The sequence below is a fragment of the Pipistrellus hanaki genome, assembly GCF_964339955.1.
Source record: "Pipistrellus hanaki genome assembly, chromosome: 3".
In the NCBI taxonomy this organism is placed as follows: Eukaryota; Metazoa; Chordata; class Mammalia; order Chiroptera; family Vespertilionidae; genus Pipistrellus; species Pipistrellus hanaki.
This window is the reverse complement of record NC_140505.1, coordinates 77,345,408-77,361,976: the sequence shown is the minus strand read 5'-3', so window position 1 is coordinate 77,361,976 and position 16,569 is coordinate 77,345,408. Positions and strand designations below refer to the sequence as shown.

At 37.4% G+C, this 16,569-nt stretch overlaps 1 protein-coding gene across 1 annotated transcript in view; it reads right to left on the bottom strand.

The window, feature by feature from the left end:
- COG3 (component of oligomeric golgi complex 3) overlaps positions 1 to 16,569 on the bottom strand; it is a 76,664-nt gene that overhangs the window by 27,945 nt on the left and 32,150 nt on the right. The window contains exons 9-15 of the mRNA XM_084879361.1: positions 14,952 to 14,995; positions 13,096 to 13,222; positions 11,428 to 11,519; positions 9,997 to 10,136; positions 7,742 to 7,902; positions 5,004 to 5,109; positions 1,784 to 1,908 (exon numbers count right to left, since the gene is read on the bottom strand). Coding sequence (XP_084735487.1) covers positions 1,784 to 1,908; positions 5,004 to 5,109; positions 7,742 to 7,902; positions 9,997 to 10,136; positions 11,428 to 11,519; positions 13,096 to 13,222; positions 14,952 to 14,995 — 795 coding nt within the window. The remainder of the gene's footprint in view (positions 1 to 1,783; positions 1,909 to 5,003; positions 5,110 to 7,741; positions 7,903 to 9,996; positions 10,137 to 11,427; positions 11,520 to 13,095; positions 13,223 to 14,951; positions 14,996 to 16,569) is intronic.

Below are 16,569 nucleotides of genomic sequence, written 5' to 3'. Positions count from 1 at the left end.
GGCCTACGCTGAGGTGGAGCATCTTCACAGTGAGAGGGAGGCACATACACCTTTGGCCCATACTCTTAAGAATTAGTGGCATCTGCCGAAACCGGTTTGGCTCAATGGATAGAGCGTCGGCTTGGGGACTGAAGGGTCCCGGGTTCGATTCCGGTCAAGGGCACGTACCTTGGTTGAGGGCATATCCCCAGAAGGGGGTGTGCAAGAGGCAGCTGATCGATGACTCTCTCTCATCGATGTTTCTAACTCTCTCTCTCCCTTCCTCTCTGTACAAAATCAATAAAATATATATTTTTTTAAAAAGAAAGAAAAAAAGAATTAGTGGCATCTGAACAACAATTACATGACTTGTATTTAGTAACTTCTCTATATGTATATATGCTATTTGGGTTATAACAAATTAATTTTTTTAAATGAATTAAAATCACTGAATTTTGACCTGGTTGGTATGGCTAAGTTGGTCCTATCCACCAAGAGGTCAGGGCACATACCCAGATTGCGGGTTCAATCCCTAGTCTGGATACGTGTAGGAGGCAACCAATCAATGTTTCTCTCATATTGATATCTCTCTCTCCCTCTTCCTGCCCTCCTCCCACTCTCTAAAATAAATAAAAATTAAAAATAGAACACTGAATTTTACAAACTATTTTGGTTCAAAAACAAACACTAGCCATAAACAACTGTAGACAAATCTGATATTTCAGGGACTGATAATCAGAAACTAAAATGCTTAAAATAACTGTTACCTGAAATCAATACACAGTACTATAAAAAAAAAATTAAAAAAAATTTTAAAAAGTAGGGGAGAGAGGGTACTGCTAATTTCAGCAAATAACTAAAATCAGTTCATAATTAGAAAAACATGTAGTCTTAATACTACTTGTTAAAGGTGATTTAAACTGAGTGCAAAACTAAATTAAAGTAGTAGCATTTAATACCTAATCTAAATACTAAATGTATATTATACCTATGTAACATTGGATATATCACCTAACTGTCTACATCTCTTTTCCTTCATCTACAAACTAAGACAAGTGAATTAAGTTTTAGTTCTGAATTTATTTGTCACCCTCTTTACAGCTCTATAGCCCTTCTCCTCAGAAAGACACAAATATAAGTATATATACACAATTTTATCCACAACATCAAAGTGTTCATAGACTGCCCAGAACCCAATAGTGGAGTCTAAGGGTCTAAAGAATGCTCAGGTTAAGAATTCTTAAATTTTACCTAAAAACTGTATGATTCTAACCTAAATACCAAACAAAATACTGTATCAAGATCTTAAAATAACCTTTTAAAATATTTCTAATGAACCGAAACCAGTTTGGCTCAGTGGTAGAGCATCGGTCTGCGGACTGAAAGGTCCCAGGTTCGATTCTGGTCAAGGGCATGTACATTGGTTGCGGGCACATCCCTGGAAGGGGGTGTGCAAGAGGCAGCTGGTCGATGTTTCTCTCTCATCGACGTTTCTAGCTCTCTATCTCTCTCCCTTCCTCTCTGTAAAAAATAGAGTCCCAGGTTCAATTCCAGTCAAGGGCACATACTTTGGTTGCATGTTCCTCCCTGGCCCAGAACCAGGTCAGGGCTTGTGCAGGAGGCAACTAATCAATGTGTTTCTCTCACATCGATGTTTCTGTCTTTCCCTCTCTCTTCCATTCTCCCTAAAAATAAATGAAAAAAATTTCCTCGGGTGAGGATTAACCAAAAAATAATAATATATACAGATATATGTATAAAAACAATTTACAGTACAGATAAGGATAACACAATTTACACATACATCTATGCATCTGTACAATTTAGAGAGACAGACAAGAGTGCGTCGAACTGTAGGATACCACATTCCATGAAGATCTGCTGGAGAAATTGTGGTCTGTGGTCTAGGATTGAGAGATTCTGTTGAACCTAAAAACCCAAATGGAAAAGAAATCACATTTTACTCACATGTAGATTTGTCTTATTTACACAGCAATTATAAACTGTTCTCATTAGCTACCATTAGTTAGAGCATCCACTTTCTCTAACCTCACCTTCAATCAAGAATGCCATAAGAAACCTAAAACAGGGACAGGTGAAATTTAACACAGTATGTATAGACTAGTACTAGAGGCCCAGTTCACGGATTTGTGCACCAGTGAGGTCCCTCGACCTGGCCTGCAGGGATTGGGCCAAAACCAGCTGGGAGCATGGATTCATACAGGGCATGTCTAGCTCATCTCATCCAGTCCCAATGGGGCCAATGGGGGCCAGGGAGGGACCATGAGAGGGCTCCAGAACATGTCTGGCCTGTTTCACCCAGTCCCGATTGGCCAGACCCCAGCAGCAAGCTAACCTACCAGTTGGAGCGTCTGCTCCCTGGTGGTCAGTGTGTCATAGTGACTGGTTGAATGAATGGTTGGACCCTTAGCATATTAGGCTTTTATTATATAGGATGTATGTATTCACGTGTGCTCTCACATACTCAACCTAATTGCTTTTCCCAAACTGTGATCAATAATCTTTATGATGTGAGCAGTATATACACATTACAGAATACTATGCAGCCATTAAAAAGAAGGTAGATCTATATATAGTCACATGGAAGCAAGTGGGAATCCATGGAGGTCAGGGAGTGACAAGCAAAGCAGTGTTAAACAGGAATACTAGTCAAAGCCGGTTTGTCTAACAGCTTGTCTTCCATGCTGTAAGCAGTATCATTTATAGACCTTCCCAACTCCAAAGATCTTCACTTCCATCCCTCACCACCTACCATGTGGACAGATTTTCTTGACTTTGTTTCAAAATTACTTTCTACAGACTTTATTATACTCCAAAATACCACACCTCTTGATTATTAAATCTCAGAATCCTACTCTCTGACCACAACATCTTCGTGATTTTCTATTTCTCACCTGTTTACTAAAATATACTGTTGACTCCTCCTCCTTTGGCTTCAAATCACACTCTAGACTCTTGCCTGCTTCTGACCTCTCTGGCTACTCTTTGTCAGTGAACCCTAAGCATTCCTCTACCTCCATTTGCTCCTTAATGTCAGCATCTGCTGAGACACTCTCCCCAGATCTGCTATTATTACTTTACTCTCCGTCCCGAGGTGATCAACTACCTCAATCTTAATCTCTAAATCAGTCACCCACTTTATAGCTCTAGAGTAGTCTTTCCAACAGAAATATGTGAGCCATAAATGTGACATTGAAATGCTACATTAAAAAAAGTAAAAAGAAATAAATGCAATTTTAATACATTCTACTTAATCCAATATATCTAAAATATAATCATTGTAACATGTAATCAATGTAGAAATTACTAATAATATATTTTCCATTCTTTATTTTATACTAAGTCTTTGAAATCTGGTGTGTATGTCACGTGCCTGTGCACACTCAGACTAGCTACATTTCACATATTCAATGCCAGGTGGCTGCCATTCTGGACAACAGTCCTAGATCCATATAGCACAGATGCTCTGTGTTGTTCATATGGACCTTACTCAGTCTTCTTAGCCCCACACCTATAGTGTCATCAAATTCTCTTGATTCAAACCTCAACCATATCTTTTATCTATAGATTCTATACATTTCTCTTCATCCCCGTCACACCCTGGTTCAAACCGCCTTTCTTTCAAAAGAAACAACCTCCAAACCAGTCTCTACAGTTCTGCCAATAATACCTTATGATAAAGCCAGGCATCAGTTCAGTTAAAGAATAGGCTTTGTGGGGGCAAGGGAAAACATACAAGGCCAGGGTTGGTAAGACAAAAATGTATTCTAGTCTCCAATAACTCTTGAATAAATTTACTAGGATTAAGGTGAATACTAGGACTAAGATATATACTAGCACCAAGAGAGGTACACTAGGATGTGCCATAGACTCTATTTCAGAGGACAAAATTCCAACCCCTGTGGGTCTCTCTTCCAAGTAAGCATAATAAAATAGTTTGGGGCAGAGGTCGCCAACCGGTGGTCCATGGACCACTGGTGGTCCATGAGGTCCAAAAGGTTGGCAACCACTGGTTTGGGGAATACCCAGGCTGCTCAGCAATCTGGGTATGGGGTTGACTCAGAATACTTAACCCATTGTGGACCAGTAGTTTTATTGCTAGCTCTACCCAGTGGCCAGATAAGTTTCTATTGAACAAGTACAAAAAACGTTTTACATAAATGTTAAAGGCATGCTTTAAAATTAAATACCCATTGCATTTTGAAGTCATTAATTACATGTTCTAACAAGCTAATTATCTTTAAAGTAGGATACTTTCTAAAACACTGTAATATGAAATGAGAATTCTCATGATCCATCCGCAATGTGTTCATAATGCCCTAATCCTGGGGGGTTGGGAGGCTTGGGCTCTTTTAAGTCCATGAAGTTTCAGTGTCCCCCACTCACAGCCAGTACCATTGAGAGCTGAGCTTTAGTGTTACCTTTACATCTAGGGGTGGGGAGAAAGGATGCCTTACTTCCCATCTAGCTTGTTGTCTAGGTAACTCATGAGTACCCAGAATTACTATTGGACAAGTGTGCTCCTTGCATAACCCGAGTCCAAGTTATCCCCTACATTTCCGTTAATTTTTTCTACCCCAGTCCCAAGCACCGACTTCCCAGAGCAGCCACAGTCTTCCACTCCCACATGCCACCCTCCATCCTATTCCATCTTAACCTTACTTCTGGCTTTCTCACACTCACCTTTATAAACACTATAGCTTTCAGACACCACACCTCTCACTGAACCAACCTTCCTGCACTCAAATTTCATCTCCCCTCATAATTTTCTTCCCCTTCATAATTCTGATGGCCCTTTTACATGGTCTAAAAGTGGCCTGTGCATACCTTTAGCATGTCACCACTGAATTACTGGTATGTCTGTGGGTTGTCAATCTCTCCCCACTAAAGAGTGGGTTCCACAAAAGCACAAGCTGTTTTTCATGCCTGGGATATGACAAGTCTTCAATCAAAGCTTTCCAAATGAATACATAAAAGTTCGAAGTTAAAATATTACAACATACCAGATTTTGTCAGATTATTAGACTCTGTTTCTTCTAACCGAACATCTGAAAATGAAGCTTCTGAAAGTGCCTTCTTCTGTTCATCTTTTAAACTCTGTGCAATTTGCTACAAAGGGAGATCAGAAGAAACTTTAAAGTATAGTTTTCAGCTGCTTGGCAATATGAACATAACTATTTCTATAAAGTAAAAAATACTAATAATTTTTTTTTTACTTTTAAGTAAGAGAACTATGCCAAAACAAAAGTTATATACTAATTTAATTTTTTAGAAAATTAAAAAAAAATTTTAAATTAGTATATAGAGTGTCTTTGTTCTCATAAGTGCATACATAGCCTTCTCTGAACCACTAATTTCAGAACTACTACCCAGTAAGAGCTCCAATATACAAGATTCATATAAAAAACACAATTTTCAACTTTAAGTTCAGAAACAAAATATTCAAATTTCAAATATCATAAAAGAAAACAAGGGAGGGAGGGAGGAATGAGGGAGAGCACAGATCAGGCTGAGAAACAGACATAGTGCTCATCATATCCACTTTGTGGCCTTAAGAATCAAGGTAACTCTTGCAAATGGTCTGTCCATCTGCTCTCTGGAGTTACTATTAGCAATCCCCAGACACCAAAAGATAATTTCTACTACGAGCCTGCAGAATAATAAAAGCTGTTTCTATCTCTCCTTCTCCTTTTCTCTCTAAAATCAATCAAAATAAAAATTTTTAAAAAGATAGCAGGACATGTTAAAAGGTCATAGAAGCCAATCTAAAGGGGCTTCCACTCATCAAATTTGGGACAATTTTAAGCATAAAAAAGAATTATATTGGCAATGAATTATAATGCCTGTTTCTTAAAAATCCACTAGTGTACAGATGAAGAAGAAAAGGAAAAGATAGGTACAGAGAAATTGATTCTTTACAACAGAAGGCCAACTAATAAATGTAGAAGAAATGGCAGATATAAAAATCTCCATTTGCCTGGCCAGTGTGGCTCAGTTGTTAAGTGTCGACCTATGAACCAGGAGGATATGGTTCCATTCCCAATCAGGGCAAATGCCTAGGCTGTGAGCTGGATCCCCAGTGCGGGGCATGTAGGAGACAGCTGATCAATCTCTCACCACTGATGTTTCTATCTCTCTTTCCCTTCCTCTCTGGAATCAATATTTTTTAATCACCATTTACTAACATAAACATAATAACTGGTTCAGGAAAAAATAATTAATAGTTGCAAAAACTATTGGGTGAAAAGATGTTGGGGAACTCACATAATTTCATAGTGGAGAGAGTAATCACTATCTTAAATAATAGTATAAAAACCTGAAATTATGTGCCATTAATGCAATAAAGTCAGAAGTACACAACATCAACTATGCAGTATTCTTTAAATAAATAAACAAACAAACAAACAATCAAATAAATAGTGTTTAACCTTGACTCTAAACATAAGGAAAACAGGCAAAGCTAGAATGTGGTACATTCTACAATAAAACTAGCTTCCTCTCTTCAAAAATGTCATTGTCATTGGGGAGGGGAAAAAAGGTAGGGCAAAGAGTCTGGGTTTGATTCAAAGAGACATAAAAACCAAATGCACCTTAATAAAGAATTTTTTTTAATGTAAATTTAAATTAAAAAAAAACACAAAGGCAACATAAAAACCTTGACTGGATGCTAAATTTTTAAGTTTTTGATCCAATTAGAAGGACAACTGCGGAAATGTGAATATGGACTGTACATAAATAATACTGTTGAATTCATGTTAATTTTCTTAGCTATAAAAACTGCATTGTAATTATGTGGAGAATGTTTTTATTCTTAGGAAAATAAGAATTGAAGTACTCAGGAGTGAAGTATCATGATGTCTATAACTTATTTTCAAATAGTTGAGCAATAAAACACACACACAAAAATTAAGTAAATGTGACAAGACTTCAACAATTGGTGAATCTGAATAAATTCTAGATTCAACTGAATATTTAATGATATGAAGGAATTATAAATAATATTTTAGATGTGATCATTGTATTATGGTTGTGTTGAAAATAAAAAAGTGCCCTACCATAGAGTTACCTACTAAAATAATGAAATGATGTTTAGAATTTGCTCCAAAATAACTAATGGTGAGGAGAGGAAGCAAGAGAGGTCTAAGTGAAACAAGATTGGCCACGTTGAAGCTGGGGTAAAGATACGCAGGAGTTGATTATGCTATTCTACTTTTGCTTACATTTGAAAATTCCACTTAAGAAGTTCTAGGTTCTAATTCCAGTTTAGCACTAATATCCTAAGCATTATTTAAATTCTGTCTAGCACTCAAAGGAACATTAGTGAATAAAACTTAAGTCTTCAAACCATAAATTGAATATCAGTACTGTATAATTTTGAGGAGATAATCTCCAGGGTTCTTTGGGACAATGACATGGGGTTACTACATAACCATTAACTGTGGTGGCTTCCATGTTATCAACATACTTATAAAGAAAAAAGAAAAATCACAGGAAGCGCTAAATCAATTTAAAAATTGAGATTGCATATTTCCTGGAAATGGGGAAAAAAGTGAATAGAATGTTTATCAAATACAACTTGGAAGAGAGATAACCTACCAAATTATTTGTTCAATTTTTTCACATTTTATTTCCTATGATTTTGTGACAGGTTTATCTTGATTTTACATTTTGAGTGAGAATTAAAAAGGAAAATCCTGAAAATAGTGAAGGGGTAGGGATGAGATCAGTAAGGAGAACCCACCTCCATCATTACTAACTTATCAGGATATGCCAGATCTCCAGGAGCCGGCTTGTAGCCAATGATGTCTGTCTGGATGTAGATGTGGGTTCTGTAGACGAGCCGCTCTTGTACATCTTCCAACATCTGCTTTACTCCCGCTGCAAATGCTCCTAGTTGTTCAGCTGATTTTTAAAAAAGTACAATCATTCATTCTTTCAGATTTAGAAAAATACTTTCTTTAAAAGCAAACATATTACTAAATTGTCTAGTAACAGTATGAACCACTTTTGCTTCATGGTCTGAGGTTGTACATTTCTATTTCAGTGTGACTCAATGACCTTAAAAAATTTAATAAATGTCTTTCAATTTCCTCAAATTTACAATTGGAAAATAACTCTGCCCTTGCATCTTCTTCCTGGGACTCTGTGGAATTATTTCTATTATTAATATGTATGAATAATCAAATTTGACTTTTAAAGTGTTTGGTCCTTTTTAAGTTATCTCATATAGCTTCAGACCAATCCTGAGAGATAGCTAAGCCAGCTTATTAATTGGGTTATCATCCCATTTTATAAATAAATTGAATCCCACAGATATTAAATGACTTGTTAATATTTTCACAAAAAATTTATTAAAAATAAAATATGATGTTATATAGAATTTCTTCATTTCTAAGATGCCATCAATGTTAAAACACACCAGTAATTCAGGAACAGCTTCCCAACAGCTGGGGAGTTGAAGACAATGCACAATCACATAAATACTCACATTAATTTTAAAATCATCTTTAATTCAAAAGCATTAAAACGTAAGAACATGCCCTTCTTAATTTCAAATGCATAAAAGAAACTGCAAAACTGTTATTCTCTGGAGTATTTGATCTTACTCGCCAGCATATGTTATCAGTTTGGCTCAAATAAACTCATAAAAAAGTTTTAAAAAATGATTACATGTATGTCTTTGAATGAAGTAAATGCAGTAGTATAAGAAACTTTGGGGGGTGTGCAGGAGGCAGCCGATCGATGATTCTCTCTCATCATTGATGTTTTTATCTCTCTATCCTTCTCCCTTCCTCTCTGAAATCAATAAATATATTTTAAAAAATAATAATAATACTAGCCAGGCTGAAAACGGTTTGGTTCAGTGGATAGAGCGTCGGCCTGAGGACTGAAGGGTCCCGGGTTCGATTCCAGTCAAGGGCATGTACCTTGGTTGTGGGCACATCCCCAGTGGGGGCTGTGCAAGAGGCAGCTGATCGATGATTCTCTCTCATCGATGTTTCTAACACTCTATCCCTCTCTCTTCCTCTCTGTAAAAAAAAAAAATCAATAAAATATATAAAAAAAAAAAAAAAAAGAAAGAAAGAAAGAAACTTTGGAAGAGTAAAAAACCTATAGTATTTCCTAAGGAAAGTCAAATAATTTCTGCCAGTAAAATGATTACTTGAAGGCTATTTTTTTAAAGGAGGCTATGTATCATTAGGAAAATCATTTGACAAATCAAATATTAAGGAGTGTACCACATATATAAAACAAATCTGTTTTAGAGAATAACTTTTTCTTAATTTTTAATTTCAAAAAAGATGAATCATCATTATGTATGTATGCTGAAATAATTTCTGTTTTAATCAAGAGTATACAACATAGCCTGGACCGGTGCTGCAGTGATTAGAACATCAGTCCTTGCACCGAAAGGTCGAGGTTCGATTCCTAGTCAGGGGCAGGGTCCTGGGCTGCAGATTTGATCCTTGGCCCTGGTCTGGGTGAGTGCAAGAGGCAGCCAATCAATGTGTCTCTGTCTCTCTCTGTCTCTCTCTCTGTCTTTCTCTCTGCCTCTCTCTTTCTCTCTCTCTCTCTCTCTCTCTCTCTCTCTCTCTCTCTCTCTCTCTCTCCTACTCTTTCTAGAAAATCAATGGGAGGGAGGACAGTATACAATATAGTCAATTACTTTATGTATTCTGGTAACTGTGTACTAAGAATGCCTAAACCAAACTGATGGTCCGTTCTCTGGATTTCAGATGCCAAAAAGAAAAGTAACTATAATTATTTTATTACTAATTTTATTCAGATTTAAAATGCTCTCCCCATTCAATTTGTACATTTAGTCACAGAATAAGGTACATCTTAATTCAGAAAGAGACGCAGCATCAGTCCAGGCTTCAAAATGTTAAATTTATATAGATGGGAAGGTAGAGGGGAAAAAATTAATCTTTTTCAAATTCACTGAGCCCCAGATATAAAAGGCTTTTGAAATTATCACTTGTACTTATCATTTACCATTGTTCTGTACATGATCTTCCAGCACCTCATTTTTAAGAATCCCACAAAGTTCTGAAAGCGTCTCTAAGTGAATAACATGAATGATCAATGGCCTGAAGACATCATACAATGACACACACAATTTCTCCAAAAGTTCACTAAAATAAAGAAATAAAAGATGGTTTAGTAGCAATCTTTCCAGTTTAAAACACTTTTTTTTTTTTATTTCAGCCAATAACCATAGTAAAAAATCTTCTAGGAAATAGTATAGGGAACATTATATAATGAAGATGAAAGGCTGAAATTAATTCTGTAAAGTGATATTTTAAAAGCCGAAAATCAATAAACAATGAGCAATCAATTCAAATTAGCTGCCTCTAGCCAAATGTCAATTTATTACAATTTTTACTTATTTCAGTAATAACTTTGTATATGTCCCTTCAAAAACAATAAAAAGTAATCAGTAGACTTAATTATCCTTTTATATTCTATACCACTGTGAATCAAATTTTAACATTTTCCCCAGGAAAGATACATTCAGAATTCTTGAATACTTGCAGACTCAGATAAACAAAACTCAAAGTACTCTGTACATACAAGTATTTTGACAAAAACATTTGAAAAGAAAAAACTATGTTGTCCTCATTATTCGTATTGTCAATAGTATTCTTCTATATGCAGTGCTTCATCAAAATAGTATGATACACTTGTCTCTTCACCATTACAAGAATCACAGTCTTGGAATTTTTATAGCAATCTAAGTTGCCAATAAGAAGAAACCAAAAGTTAATAATAGTGGATCAGAAAGACATTTTGGGGGAAAAATTTTTAAAGGGTATTAAATAATGTCTATATTTTTAGGTGTCTTTCGTTAGTTAGAAACACAGAATTTTTTAACTAGAAGGATTTATTTAATTGATAAAGATAAAGGGATCCCAAGACTTACTTCTCTATTTAGGATTCTTACTATCATACCATACTATCTCCATAATTATAACAATATAAAAGCATGTTGGCCTTTAAATTACACATTCATCTTAAAATAAACAAACACTATCCCACTCAACAGTATTCTGTTCACACACCCACAAAAGTTAAAACACTCTGCAGTAATTTAAGAATACTCCCATGTTGCCAAAACCGATTTGGCTCAGTGGAGAGAGTGTCAGCCTGCAGACTGAAAGGTCCCAGGTTCGATTCTGGTCAAGGGCATGTACGTTGGTTGCGGGCACATTCCCAGTAGGGGATGTGCAAGAGGCAGCTGATCAATGATTCTCTCTCATCGATGTTTCTAACTCTCTATCCCTCTCTCTTCCTCTCTGTAAAAAATCAATAAAATATATTAAAAAAAAAAAAAAAAAAAAGAATACTCCCATGTCATAATAAGCCATTATAATCATTAGTAAATTAAATCTTAAAAACAAGAGTTACACTCTGTGTACTACCTACTCTAATTTTGATGTTGGTTTTGTGAAAAATTCATTGTAAAGTTGGTGCTCATCCTGGCACACATGGACCATAAAGGCACAGCCACTGCGAATCTGCAAGAAACAAACACCACCTACAGTTAAAGACACACAACAATTCTAGTGTTCATGAAATAAAGCAAGTATTTTATTGATAAAGAGATTATGCACATCCTACCTAATAAAAGAATAATATGCAAATTAACCATCAATCTGCTATACCCAAAAGCCATGCCCACCAGCCAATCAGAGCAAGTATGCAAATAAACCCAATCAAGATGGCTACTAGAAGGGAGGCTTGGGTTTCCCTGGCAACAGAAGAAGCCAAGCTTTCTGCACATTCTGGCAGCCCCAGGCCTCCATTCAAGGATACAAAGTTTCAATAATAGAAATAGCTGCAGCCAAGGATGGAGCAGGAGGCTTGGCTCTGCTCCAGGCTACAAAGTTTCAATTGTAGAAGGTCAATAAATTCCAGATACCAGGGCCTCTGCCTGGGTCGCCAGGAGGCGTGGCTGGCCTGCAAACCACCACAGGCCCCTCCCTCAGGCTGCCCCATACCCCAAGGGGACCCCCATCCTGATCAGAGACACCCTTCAGGGCAAACCAGCCAGCCCCATGCACCAGGCCTCTATTTCCTAACTAAAGAAAAGAGTAATATTCAAATTGACCATCACTCCAATACATAAGATCAAGATAGCTGCCCCCATGTGGTCAAAGATCCTGCTCCCATGTGGACACAAGATGGCCACCACAATATGGGGAGAGCAGTTAGGAGGGGCCATGCCTGCAAGGGAGGACAGTCGGAGGTGATCAACCCTGCAGGGGAGGGCAGTTAGGGGTGACCAAGTCGGCAGAGGAAGTTGGGGGCAAAAAGGCTAGCAAGAGAGAAGTTGGAAATCAATCAGGCTGGCATGGGAGTGGTTAGGGGGTGATCAGGCTGGCAGGCAGTAGCAGTTAGGGGCAATCAGGAAGACAGGCAGGTGAGCAGCTGGAAGCCAGCAGTCCTGGATTGTGAGAGGGATGTCCGACTGCCCGTTTAGGCCCCTAAACGGGCAGTCGGACATCCCTTAAGGGGTGCCAGATTGGAGAGGGTACAAGCTGGGCTGAGGGCCACCACCCCCCGGCCCCTGTGCACAAATTTCGTGTACCAGGCCTCTAGTATATACAGAAAATAACATACTTAAGCACAGAAAATTATTGGTTTTCAATAGCTGACTGCATAATATGAATATGGGTGATTTTTATTTTCTTCTTTATGCATTTTCCAAACTTTTGACAATGAAAATAAATTATTTTTCTAGTTGAATAGGGTGTACTTAAAAATAATCTTTATGTACTTTAATAATATGAACTAAAATCACACTAAACAAGAAAGCACTTGTGCAGCAAAAGCTAAGAGAAATCCACAAACTTGAAACTTCATCTTTCAAGGAACAATACTTGTTTGTGAATTTTCATACATCAAAAAGAAGATCAAAACGAGAATATTTTGCCAAGTTGAATGCTAATTACTAAACAAGATTTGTCATAACTGAAAGAAAAATTCTCTAAGTTTGTATATTTGGAAAACAAACTTATTTAACCAAATATAGCTTCTAGGGTATCAAAATATTTCAGAGGAAGGGTTAAAACAAGACAAGCAGAAACTTACCAAGGCACAATGATCTCTGTTGTTCTGGCTGGTTAGCTCTGTTACAGTACAAGTAATACTAGGCCCCAAAAGGAGCTCCCGCTGATCAAGGTAACATTGATGGATGTCATTTAGCACTTGTTGGTATCTGATGAAAAATAAATGAGATGGATATAACTTTTTATTTCAGATATATAAATTAAATCTGATCTTAAATCCCAGATTAGGCTGCCAAACCTCTAATGCTATAAGGTCACCTCTCATTTGCCCACATTAAATACTAGAAATATTTATGTATATAAAAAGACACACATAGCCCTAACCAGTTGGACTCAGTGGATAGAGCGTCAGCCTGTAGACTGAAGGGTCCCCGGTTCAATTCTGGTCAAGGCACATCCCCAGTAGGGGATGTGAGGAGGCAGCTGATGGATGTTTCTTTCTCACTGATGTTTCTAACACTCTATCCCTCTCCCTTCCTCTCTGTAAAAAATCAATAAAAATTTTTTTAATTAAAAATAAACAAATAAAAAGATACACATAGCCAAAACCGGTTTGAATCAGTGGATAGAGTGTCAGCCTGCAGACTGAAAGGTCCTAGGTTCGATTCTGGTCAAGGGCATGTACCTTGGTTGCAGGCACATCCCCAGTAGGGGATGTGCAAGAGGCAGCTGATCGATGATTCTCTCTCATCGATGTTTCTAACTCTCTATCCCTCTCTCTTCCTCTCTGTAAAAAATCAATAAAATATAACAATTTTAAAAAGGTACACATAATAAACTACGGTGTCATGACCTTTATATTTTTGTTTTTTAAAACCAAATATGAGTGTGTATTCATTTTGTAAATTAAATTCCCTAACTTTGGAGTTTAAACCTTTATTTTTTAATGAAAGATTTCTCTTCCAAGAGTAGACATCTTACATCTACCCAAATGAAAAGAAAATCCTGCTATGGGGAAAAAGAGATGCCTTGCTAAAATGTACAGCATAGCAATTATAGTTAACTATAATGAAAATTCATGCACTGGAACGGAGGGAGGGAAGGCTGCTGCCAATGCCGGCAGTGCAAGCCTTGGCCATCCCTGGTTGCCTGAGCCTTGGGCGGCCCTGGGTGGCTTGGCAGTCGCCATCCAAGGCTTGCCTCCGCCTCAGGCATGGCTGGGCAGTCGCCATCCGAGGCTTGCCTGTGCCTTGGGCCGGCCCTGGGTGGGGTGGGGGTGGGCCCGGCCTTGCCATGTGCCTGCCACCCCCGTGGGGCTGAGGGGACTGGGCACCACCATCGTGTGGCTGTGGGCTCTGCCATCTTTGAGGGCATGGCAGTCAATTAGCATATTCCCTTCTTAATGGCTGTGGGTGCTGCCATCTTTGAAGGCATGGCGTTCAATTAACATATTCCCTCCTTATTGGCTGTGGGCACCATCATCTTTGAGGGTGTGGCAATTAGCATATTCCCTCCTTACTGGCTGTGGGTGTCACCATCTTTGCAATGACATGAGGGTCAATTAGCATAGAATCATATTACACTGTATATTTAAAAGTTGCTAAGAGAGTAAATCTTAAAAGTTTTAATTACAAGAAAAAAAATTTGTAACTATGCATGGTAATGGATGTTATCTAGATTTATAGTAATGAAATATTGAATAATAAGTTGTGTATCATTATTCCTCAATAAAAATAAGTAAATAAATAAACAAATAGAGTGTGCCTTGCACACTCACTATAACAGGTCTCCAACCACTCCCTACAATAAGGGATGTGCTACAAGAAGCAGCTTGTGTAGTATGCAAGGTAATTGCTCAGAAAATTACATAATAGACTGGGAAAAATAGTACTTCAAGAGGAATGTAATTTGGAAACTGAAGAACATCTAGGTACTCACTCAGGTATTTTTTCAGATCGCTGTTCTATTTGTTCAATAAGAGTCTGCAGAATAAAGAAAAACACATTAAAAATCTTTCTGTTTCAGTTATGGACTATTCACTACTTTCTGATTATAGCACATGCTATTAGAAAATCTGTTTTAGTTATGGACTATTCACTACTTTCTGATTACAGCACATGCTATTAGTAAATTCAAAGAAGTTGAAACATAAATATCACCTGTAATACCACAAAATAATCAGTTAATATTTTAGAGTAATCTTTCCGGTTTTTTGTATACACACACTATAGTTACTATATTATTCTTTTTTTAAATCTTCACTGAGGATGTTTTTCTGTTGATTTTTAGAGAGAGCAGAAGGAAGGGAGCAGGGAAAGGGGCAGGGGAGAGAAACATCAGTTGGTTGCCTCTCGCACAGGATCAAACCTACAACCCAGGTACATGCCTTTGACAGGGAATCAAACCTAGGACCCTTTGGTTGACACTCCAACCACTGACCCACAATGGCCAAGACTATATTTTTCTTTTTTTAAACAAAATTGGAATTATACTACATATCCAGCTTTATAATCTGCTTTTAAAAAATTAACTGTATTTCAGCCAAAACCGGTTTGGCTCAGTGGATAGTGCGTCGGCCTGCAGACTGAAAGGTCCCAGGTTCGATTCCGGTCAAGGGCATATACCTTGGTTGCGGGCATATCCCCAGTAGGGGTGTGCAAGAGGCAGCTGATCAATGATTCTCTCTCATTGATGTTTCTAACTCTATCCCTCTCTCTTCCTCTCTGTAAAAAAATCAATAAAATATATATTTTATTTAACTGTATTTCAAAACATTTTCCTATTATTAAATTTTCATTATCAGATGAAAATGTACATAGAGAATCTTAGCATAATGACTGGGTATCTAGGAAACTCAGTGAATCATCATTATAAATATTATTTAAAACATTTGTTTAGTCCTAGCCAGTTTGGTTCAGTGGATAGAGTGTCAGCTTGCAGACTGAAGGGTCCCAGGTTCAATTTCGGTCAAGGGCATTTATCCGGGTTACGGGCACAATCCCCAGGTTACGGGTTGGATCCCTAGGTTATGGGGTGTGCAGGAGGCAGCTGACCAATGATTCTCTCTCATCATTGTTATTTCTCTCCCTCCCTCTCTGAAATCAATAAAAATGTACTTTTAATGGAAAAAAAAAAAAACATTTGTTTAATGACTACATAATATCCCCTAGGGTAGATGTACCATGAAGCAACCATTCTTTACTGTTAGACATCTTGGCCAGTGGTCTGGGTCTAGAGAAAAACTGAAGGGTCTGAGTGCCACCTTCCCAGTAGCTGTTTTGAGCCTAGGAGAGCTAGCTCACTTCTCTGAGATTCCACTTCCTACCACATAAAGTGCGGAACTCCCAATACTGGGTTATAAGAGATAAATATTTTTATAGGCCCAAAATATTTTTGATAAATTGCTTTACATCCCTTATTAGCAGTATTGCCTATCTCATTAAATCCTCCCATTTTCTGAAAAAAAAAAAAAAAAAAAAAAATCCACCTAACCTTAAATTGAATGTATTCTCCCCTGAAGCTAAGCACGAGCTCATATTTATTAATCATTTGTATT